This window comes from Alosa pseudoharengus, unplaced genomic scaffold (genome assembly GCF_046254945.1).
Source record: "Alosa pseudoharengus isolate Yale_2024_CS ecotype anadromous, Long Island Sound unplaced genomic scaffold, YU_APseudo_1.1 YU_APseudo_1.1_scf_4, whole genome shotgun sequence".
Taxonomy (NCBI): domain Eukaryota; kingdom Metazoa; phylum Chordata; class Actinopteri; order Clupeiformes; family Clupeidae; genus Alosa; species Alosa pseudoharengus.
This window is the reverse complement of record NW_027468774.1, coordinates 26117621-26128056: the sequence shown is the minus strand read 5'-3', so window position 1 is coordinate 26128056 and position 10436 is coordinate 26117621. Positions and strand designations below refer to the sequence as shown.

The 10436-nt window shown below is 42.7% G+C and overlaps 2 protein-coding genes across 4 annotated transcripts in view; one reads left to right on the top strand and one right to left on the bottom strand.

Annotated features, from left to right (window-relative positions):
• LOC143102159 (uncharacterized) overlaps nt 1–4216 on the top strand; it is a 6677-nt gene extending 2461 nt beyond the window's left edge. Inside the window, exons 8-13 of one of the 3 annotated variants that reach the window (XM_076265583.1) lie at nt 2376–2453; nt 2517–2591; nt 2711–2764; nt 2955–3035; nt 3141–3229; nt 3786–4216. In XM_076265583.1, the coding sequence (XP_076121698.1) occupies nt 2376–2453; nt 2517–2591; nt 2711–2764; nt 2955–3035; nt 3141–3205 (353 nt within the window). In that variant the 3' untranslated portion in view covers nt 3206–3229; nt 3786–4216. Of the gene's footprint in view, nt 1–2375; nt 2592–2710; nt 2765–2954; nt 3036–3140; nt 3230–3785 lie in introns of all 3 variants that reach the window. The other 2 variants (XM_076265584.1, XM_076265582.1) reach the window with 2 other exon arrangements.
• Nucleotides 4217–4521: 305 nt separating this feature from the next.
• Nucleotides 4522–10416, bottom strand: tufm (Tu translation elongation factor, mitochondrial). Its single transcript, XM_076265581.1, has 10 exons — nt 10353–10416; nt 9504–9550; nt 9087–9228; nt 7814–7980; nt 7059–7328; nt 6644–6776; nt 6358–6462; nt 6094–6245; nt 5226–5345; nt 4522–4933 (listed from the first exon to the last, which is right to left on the bottom strand). The coding sequence occupies exons 1-10, from the start codon at nt 10387–10389 to the stop codon at nt 4763–4765; spliced, it is 1344 nt and encodes a 447-aa protein (XP_076121696.1). The 5' UTR covers nt 10390–10416; the 3' UTR covers nt 4522–4762.
• Between the last annotated feature and the right edge of the window lie 20 nt (nt 10417–10436).

Here is a 10436-nt window from a genome sequence, read left to right as displayed (position 1 = left end):
CTCACTTCCTGTATTGCAGCGCCCCCTATAGAGGCCAAATAATTCCAATTTCCTAGTGTGTCATCACAATCAGTTAACAAGTCCCCTTGCCAAGTTTGGACTTCATATATCAAAGCCTTGCTGAGATAAGAGCTCACTTCCTGTTTGGCGGCTTCATCGCCATATTTGATTCGCTGTCACGGGCAAATAAACTTGAAATTTAAAAAACTGACAAGTATCGTATCTGCGTGATCTGAAGATCATCTCCGCCAAGTTCCGTGAAAATCGGATGAAATTTGAAACCGCTGAAACTTTTCGTAGAGTTTGGACTAAATCCAATATGTCGGAGGTCCAATATGGCGGAAAGTGACGGAATAGGGGTCGATGAACTCGGGATGGTCCAAGGATTCAGACGCTACCTCAATTGTGAAAATTAGACAAAAGAGTCAAGGATCACGCGCATGAACGCATGTCCAGCGTTGAACTGGTGGTGGCGCTAGAGTGTTCAATGTATATGCATAAAAATTGCTGTGAGTGATTGGGACAGTGTCCTGACTAATGGTATCGAGTTTTGTTATGTTAACTCAAAGCGTCACGGAGATGTTAGTCCACTTCCTGTTTGGCGGCTTAATCGCCATATTTCATTGGCTGTCACGGGCAAACAAAAATGAAATTGAAAAATTTGACCAGTATCTTTTGCGCGGCTCGGGCAGAAGATCATCTCTGCCAAGTTCCGTGAAAATCGGATGAAATTTGTGACCGCTGAAACTTTTCATAGAGTTTGGACTAAATCCAATATGGCGAAGGTCCAATATGGCGGAAAGTGACGTAATAGGAGATATTGAACTCAGGTCGGTCCAGGGATTCAGTGCCTGGTTTGTGAAAATCGGACGCACCGTTTAATGGTCACATGCGTGAATGCATTCCAGGTTCGACCCATTGGTGGCGCTAGAGTGTTGGACATAGAGTTCAGTAAATTGGTGAGAGTGATCATTGGACAGTCCTGAATCAGTGCGACGAATTTTATAACTTTAGACCCAGCAGTTCAATTTTCGGCCAAATTTTGACCCGTTGGTGGCGCTAGACGGCTGGGTTTAGAGATCCGTAAATGAGCGTGAGTGGTCAGTGGAGTGTCCCGAAACTTTCTGCCAAATTTCAGCACTTAGACTGCAATGTCGGATGTATAATAATAATAATAGGAAAAGCTAGTAACTCAATGGGTGCCTTCGCAGCTTCGCTGCTAAGCCCCCAATAACTAGATGTACCGCAGAGCGGTACAAAATATGACCGCCGCCCAGTCCAGCACCTTTTTTCCACAAAAATAAATCACGCTGAAAGGCCTATATGATTCTAACTGTCTCACTAAATTGCATTAGCCACACTCAATTCTCACTGGTATCTGCTAGACAACAAGTACCAAAACATGATTAGTTCATAGATTTCACACGTAAAATTCATTTTATACAACCCCACCCCCATCTTGCCTGTTCATAATTCTATGAAATTCTTGAATTGTGTGCATGTGTGCGTGTACACGTTTATGTTTATGTGTGTGGGGGTGTGTGTGTGTGTGTGTGTGTGTGTGTGTGTGCGTGCTTGTGTGTTTGCCTGCGTATGTGTGTTTGTGCATGTGCATGCATGCGTACATATGTCTACTGTGTGACTATGTGTCATTAGCCTGGCTAGCGCCACCACTTCTCAATGAGACGTGGTCTGGAAACCAAACGTTCATTTTCTCGTATTTGAAAAAAATGCCCAGATCCGTTTATTGGGTGCCACAGATGTCTATCAAATGCGTCTGTGCATAGCTCATCATCGTCTTGCTTTTCCCCTTGTTCTGTGATTGGTCCCCTATCTCAGGCGAAAATTTGCTCCATGGTCTCCAGGCTGCCTTAGCAGCGTGAATCAAATCGCGCGCAAGGCAGCATGGGAACACCCAGGCTAATGTGTCATATGTATGATTACTGTGAATGCATGTGTGTGCGTGTGTATCTGTTTATGCACATGTGTGCACATGGAATGGGTTAACATGACCCCTGGAGGCAAACATACGGAAAAAATTGGTCATCCTAGGCCCTACGGTTCTCAAGATATTCCCAAAAAAACTGTGTCTGCCCTACCCTCCTTTCGGGGGGTGCAGTCCAGCAGGGGGGCTACAGATCAAAACGAAAAACGATGGTTCCATGCTATCCATATGGGGTTACATGCCCACCAAGTTTCGTCTACCCCAGTCTTTCAGTGTCCCGGGAATCATTGACGGAAATTTGGACATGCGAAAAAGAATGTAATGCTTCGCTGCGCGGCGGTCATAATAATGGTATGACTTGAGAGGTGATAATTGAGATTAACTATCTTTTGAAGATGCACTCATGTCTCCTATTCTGTCCTTTTCTCAGAAGGAGAATCTTATGAGAACATGGAAGGACTATATGCTCAACCTCGCAAAAGACAAAACAATGGCCTGGAGGAGGATGGTGAGGAAGACACAGACACACACACACACACACACAATATTATTGTCAAATTTTCCCCCACAGATGATTACCTGGATCCTGATGCAGAGAAACAGCAGTGGCAGGGAGGACTACATTCACAGGAACAGACTGACACTGGTGTGTGTGTGTGTGTGAAGGACTGTGCGTGTATGTGTGTTATGGAGATGCCTTGTCTCTAACTGATCTTTGTTGTCAGTCAACCTCAGTCTACTTTGATTGGACTGTTTTGTTTTTAGATTCATATGAAAACATGGACCAACATTTTGCAGTTCATCAAGAAGACAGTGATGGTAATTAGAACAAATGATTTAATAGCTATAATACTGTTCCATGGTGTACATAGCACGTCATATACTATTGTATTGTACTGTGCTGAGTTGAAACAGCAGCACTGTGTCTCGGGTGGGTTCAGAGGGCATACAAACCTAGGTTACATAAACACCAACATACTCTTTATATTCTATTATCTTTTATCTCCAGATTACATAAATCCTGACACAGATCAGGGGCATTGTTCCGGACTGATGAGCTACCCTCAGGACAGCGGGGATTACTACACTGGTATGTATAGAGGTGCATTTGTCTGTTACCTGCAGGGGCCAATCAGAAATAAATGTTCAACACTAGGCTATGTTTTCTGAAAACCCTCAACTTCAACTGTTCTAGAAAATTCCTATATGACCACGGAAGACAATCTTATGGCACCCATAGAGGATCGAGAGTGGGATTAAAGGTATTGCAGAGGTCAGCATTCTGTAAGTATTTAGCTGTGGATATATACATCTTTATACATCTACATCTTAGGCCATGAATGTGAAAAGCATATTTAGGTTTATGATGTCTGCACCTTGGCAACTGAAGCCTAAACACTTGGTTCTTGGTTTAGAGGCCAGAGGCTACTCAGAGGATCCCACATTAAGTGTATGCACAGCTAAAACTCATAAGCACTCAATTGAGCTTTACCCTAAAGGTCCTGAAGAAAATGTTTTTGGATATGAAAAGTCATAAGAACACATGAATTTACTGTTTCACTTTTTTGTTTTAAAAGTGTAATATCATGTTTACTTTAACATAGAAGTGAGAAGCTGAAATATTACATACTGAGTTGCATGGCAAAGAATGAGGTAGATCAGCAGTATTTCAATTAATGTCAAGACTCTTTCAGGGTACAACAGCACTGATATCTCACCTACCCTGACCCTAACATGGACTGCAAATTCATGAGTTATATATCTTGGCTGCCAAGGGTCCCCTCATGCGAGTCTGGAGTTGCCTTAAGAGCTAAACTAACATGCATGTTCTATTCGTCAGATCCATGGTGATGAATTGAGGGGATATCTGTTCCAGTGGAGCCTCAGAATGAGACAGAATAAGAATAACAGTTATCAACAGAAGGACTCAGACTTGAATTGCATGGTTTACTGCTTATAAGCAATTCAGGAGTTGCATTTAAAAAAAATAAAAATGTGTGAGAGAAACAGGAAATGCTGTGCACATTCTGTGTCCCACTTCTTTACTTGACAATTGAATTGGCACACGCATTCCTATAATACTCTCAAAAGTACGAAGACAGGAAGAGGTTTGGATGGTTTCAGCATATTGTCATACGTTACATCTTGGTAGACTCTCGTATTGTTCCCGCTGATTGTGTAAAATGCCCATAGTGTATCTTTATAGTTAATGTAACAGCATGTAGATCATTTTTCTTTAGGTCAGTAATAAATTGCAGATTTTCCCTCTCACATGTGATATTCAGTGCCATTTGTTTGGACATGCCAGCTAAAGAGATCTAGTCATTTGACCACATGCTGTAATCAAGCTGCCAAACATTCACACCACATTTTCACTCTTAATTGGCACATCCAGTGTCTTCATGAGCCTATGCCAGAGGACAGATAGTATGTCTGACTCACACACTGGTAATGTGACGCACATCCCCAAACACACACTGACGCGCTCGTACACAGGCACGCACGCACACACAGACATTACAAGAGCATCATGCAGATGCAGATAAGAACTGAAGAATTAGACCTCAGACCAAATGTATATTAAATACATGTTTATCACATTGACCACAGCCTTCCACTCCCCTTCCCTAACAAAAAAGATGAGACGGATTTCATAACATGAATCAAGCAGTTGCTGCAGATAAGGATTTGTAAGTTCATATTTCTGTTTTTTGCGAGCTTGTCTTTGAGCTAGCCAATCCCATAGCAGCCCAGGCCACATCCATTAATGCCCCCCATACTCTAAGACCCCCACCCCCCACCCCCCTCAGTGCTCTTTCAGCCCCAGTTGTGCAGGTCTTCCTCTGAAACTGGCATGATGTCAGTCACGAGGCCCGTTCCGATGGTTTTGTTTCCGTCTCGTAGCGTGAACCTCTGGCCTTTCTCCAGCACCATGGGCTGCCGCAGGGTCAAGGTCAGCGAGGTGTCCTCACCTGGCATCACCATCTCCTGAACACACACACAGACAGGTGGGGGGAATTGAGTGAATCAGTATGAGGGACAAGTGACTAATGAGCATTAGCCTGCTTGCCACACACACACACACACACACACACACACACACACACACACACACACACACACACACACACACACACACACACACACACACACACACACACACACACACACACACACACACACACACACACACACACACACACACACACACACACACACACACACACACACACACACACACACACACACACACACACACACACACACACACACACAATACCTTGTCACCAGGTAAGGCGACCCGACATGCCATATCCCATGTGAGAGAGAACATCACTGGCATGAAGTTTGTGACAAACGGCTTGTGTCTTCCACCCTCCTCCTTACTCAGCACATACACCTAAAATCACCAAAAACGTCATCTCCTTACCATCAGTGTGTAACACAGAAAGACACTCGTTACACATCTAAGACAGGTACACTAGTGAAGACACAAGGCTAGCAAACATTAAACAAGTCCTAAAACACTTTTCAGTACCCAACAATGGCGCTCACATGCACATACTGTGACATAAATGTATTCTGTCCAAATAAGTATAAATGTGATCCTATCTGGCAAAATGAGTCAGTGACCCAAAATTGAGAGTTTGGTATCAATGGACAGAGGACACAGAAAAGCTTGAAAATGATATCCTGGTCAACGTCATATTACAGGTTACAGGCAGGTTGGATTTGCCCACTTGAAATTTTTTTTTTGTCACTTTCTTGTGACGTTCTTGTCTTGACTATCAAACGTAGGGAAATTCATTTTGAATGTCTCTTCTTTCATATAACACCAAAAACAGAAAAATCCATATTTTCAATGTTTTTTGAAGTAATCAGCCTGTATCTCAAAATTAGAATATACGACTTGTGACTCATTCAAGATCGGGTTGTTAGATCGGGTCACAAATAATCACATAAATAATTCTTTCATGACAGAAATACTTCTCATCACATTAAATCAGTTCACTGGCCTAGGTGACGTCTACATTGTCTTACCGATTAGGTGAGATCAAGGTCACAAATGGGAGATCTTACCTCAATCAAAATAATAAGTAAAGTGACGACAAGCAAAACACACTGAACACACACACACACACACACACCTGTGCCTTGATCTTCTGGTGTGGCTGGATTGCGCCAGGTTTGCTCATCACCATCCCTCTCCTCATGTCCTCCCTCTTCAAGCCTCTGACAAGTGCCCCCAGATTGTCCCCTGCCTCTGCCCTGTCCAGGGACTGATGGAACATCTCTATGCCTGAGGGGGGGGGGGGTAGATAAGATAAATTATTTATTTAACTGACCATCATATTTAGCAATCAGCACTATAGGCACTTCATAGACGATGTGAAGCATATTGCTGAACTCACCAGTAACCACAGATTTGACCGATCGGTTGTGTCCCACAAATTCACACTCGTCACCCTTCTTAATGACCCCTCTCTCTAGTGTGCCTGTGACCACAGTACCACGACCTGCAGAAAGGCAAACACAGACATAACGTTACAAAAACTCAACTCTGGAAATGTGAACGTATACGTATGTAATTTACATCATTGTACATCACAGAGAAGTTGCTATTATGATTGAAAAAGACTGCATCTCTGTCAAATACACAGATGATGGTCCCAATCATAAGTATGTGCAAAAACAGACCTGGGATAGAGTAGACTCCTTCAATGGGAAGCAGGAATGGTTTGTCCAGCTCTCTCTTTGGCAGCGGGATATATGAATCTACAATCTCCAACAGCTTCATCACTGCATCCACACCCAGATCAGGCTGCTTGTTCTACAAACACCCATTCACACAAACACAAAGATATTCAACCAGGCGCCCACACAAATACAGATGTTCTGCACAGATCTAAATATTTAGGCCACACACCACTATTTACACTACGGTTTAGGTCCTCAATCAACACATTTATTTCCAAATCATGACTAAGCTCAATAAGCAGCTCAATCCCACTTACAACAATTTCCTCAACGCCTCCTTAATATCTGTTTTCTGTCACTCATCCCTTTACTTCCTCAAACACACACACACACACACACACACACACACACACACCTCCAGTGCACAGAGTGCCGAGCCGATGACCACAGGAGTGTTCTCGCCGTCGTAGCCGAACTCAGTGAGCAGCTCGCGGATCTCCAGCTCCACCAAGTCCAGCATCTCCTTGTCGTCCACGGCGTCAGCCTTGTTGATGAACACCACCACGTGCTCCACGCCGATCTGACGCGCCAGCAGCAGGTGCTCGCGAGTCTGTGGCATCTGCCCATCGGTTGCCGCCACCACCAGGATGCAGCCGTCCAGCTGTGCCGTACCCGTGATCATGTTCTAGAGAAAGCGAGAGAGAGAGAGAGAGAGAGAGAGAGAGAGAGAGAGAGAGAGAGAGAGAGAGAGAGAGAGAGAGAGAGAGAGAGAGAGAGAGAGAGAGAGAAAGTTGAAATGGGGGAATCCGAGGGAGAGTGCTTCAATTCTTCATTAACGTTATACTTTGCAGCATACTGTAGTAACATAGTAAAAACCAGAGGCCCTTTAGGGTCATACATTTAAAAAGTCTTTAATATCACTCGAGGGTGATGCATTTAAAAAGTTTTTAAGTTAAAGTTTAAGTCTTTAGTGAAAACATGCCTACGCATTTCAGCCATTATGCTCTGCACTATATAGATCTTTTAAAGTAGGTAATTTATTCATGAATGTCCTTATTTTTCTCTGTCTGGCTGCTTCCATCTGTCAGTCTCCTCGCTGTAATCTACTTGACTCTAGGGTCCTGTTTAGGATGACACGGCATTGGTCAGAAGTGTGTGAATAATCCCTACCTTGACGTAATCAGCGTGGCCTGGACAGTCTGTGTGGGCGTAGTGTCGGTTGGAGGTGGTGTACTCCACGTGTGAGGCATTGATGGTGATTCCTCTGGCTTTCTCTTCAGGAGCGTTATCAATGTCCTCATACTTCTTGTAGCGAGCTCCGCCTGCCTCTGCCAGCACTATTTCCCACAGGACACATTTCCAAAGCAACTTTACTATGACAGTTCAATGGTTCTAGCATATCTGGATTCTGTATCACCACAGAGTATCTCACAATATCTAAACATACAAAACCACTAACCCTAGAATTACTTGGTAAAAAAGTAAGCCTAACATCTTTCAAGACAAGACACATAGGTTGACAAAGGAGCACGGACTTGGGATTTGAACGCCATTATATACAACAAATATTGTGTCTGTTAGCAATAAACACAAACATGTTCTGTTCAAAGATGTCCTTGATGTAATTTCATATGATAATGCTCACATGTATGTTTGGTAGAGTGATTGTGTGCACATCCAATCTATCTTTAGGCCAGGTGCAGGACAGAAGTATCATAGGTAAAGCAAAAGTGAGTGTTTGCACCCCAGAGTTGCTCCCAAACTCAAAAACGTTGCCGTTTTTGAATTAAAGTGTGGGAGTTACTCCGATGTACACATAAAAATGTGTGATGATCACAACGGGTTGAGATAAACAAGGAATTGAGATGCAATTTTTAAACAGAACAGGCCATAATCTGCTTTTGATTTCACTTGTTCGATACATGTTCAGTTGTTGGTTGGCTGGTTGTTCAGAGTGATAAAACACAGACTATTGGCAACAAAATTAAAATTGGGAGTCAGATTGGTTAAAAGAATATTCTAATTTAAAAGTTCAAAATTATTTATATAGCACATTATCATACACAATGGTCATTCAATGCGCTTTAAAACAACCGGATCAGGGCGCTGCATAATGTGCATGGGACTAGGACACTTAGCTGACAACTAGTTCATACCTTGTGTTCCTTTCCATAAATAAAGGAATATTTTTCAGACATAATTTGTCTGCAGGTTATTCTATTTGAAACAATCCTGAGAAAATTGTATTGTGAACTTAGAATTGTGAATCATACCAAATCCTGAGTTGAGCGTTACATCCCTACTTTTCTTTACTGCTCACATTTATACCAATATAAGATAATACTTGTACTAATACAACAAACTCTAGATCCACATCATAACATGAGGAGTTATGCAGTATCTAAACTGTGTAAGACCAAAATGAACTAAGTTCCAGATCTACCTTTAGTGATGGCAGCAGTCAGTGTGGTCTTGCCATGGTCTACATGCCCAATGGTTCCAATGTTGACATGGGGTTTGTCTCTGGAGAAAACCTTCTTCTTTGCCTCAGCAGCAAAACCTCTCTGTAACAGAGGCACTGCACACTGGTAGAGGGAGGGAAAGAGAGGGATTATTTGCTGGATGATAAGGATGGACATTATGGATGATGGTTATGATGAACAAGCTGGTGTATAGACTATCATATCACAATTGGATTGCCAGCCTTTCAGTGTTGTTAGCGTTGTCTTATTCTGTATGTGTGTGGTACTGGATGTCTCAATTTCCCTTGGAATAAACAACGTATCTGTCTGTCTGATGTCAAATTAAACCTGCACTTTGCTGCCCCCTGTGGAACGCAGAATAATAACATCACACTTACCAGTTTGTAGGAGCTGTGTAGGAGACCCGGCGAGGAGAGCTGGAGGGCTAAAGACACAACAAATCTTTATTTGACATATGATGTGACATTTCGTCCTTAATCCACTTGTAATCCTCATTTGCAAAGTATTAACATCACGAAACAAAGCTCTTTCTAGCAGTGAGCACCACCTCATACTTGCTCATATCCGGCATGATGAGTTAATTTGCTACTGTTTCACAACAAAATTATGATGTTTAATTCTATGACTCATGTTTATTTGCCAAACAATATGCAGCCACTGGATAAATACAAATAGATTCTGTCACAATTGCGCCCACAATCATCTTGATGCAGTGACGCTGATGTCAATCAAGATGATGTTATAACAAGCAATAATGTTAGCAGACATTTCTGTCTAGAACGTACTAATATCAGATTTACAAAACTCCATAATATTATTCATGGATCTGTATTCCTAAACAGTGTCAACGTAAAGACTTGGTAATGCAAAGAGTATGACAGGGCCATTAACATAACATTACACCATGTCTTAGCTCAACTGTATGTTATGCCGGGTCCGGAATTACAGCAAATTATTAATGGTAACATGCAGCTCAAGATATCGATTTTGTCGAGGGTCGCTGGCCTGGATAAATCATCGCTAATCGTCCGTAGCGAACGTGACCTTACCAAACATGAACATCACTGTTAGCTAACGTAGCTCCTAGAAGAACGAGTAGCATTGGGGACATTCAGTGTCAGTGAGACAAGTACCAAAACAGTTTTTGGCTAGATAAAGGTCCATGCACGTATTTACACTTGACAGATTTATCCCTTGACAGTACTGAATCAAGTCATGAAACTTACCGGACAGGCATGCACGGATGCCCACGAGCGCAGCCATCTTGGACACTGTTAGACGAGCAAGGGCGTCGCATGCGCAGTGAAGTT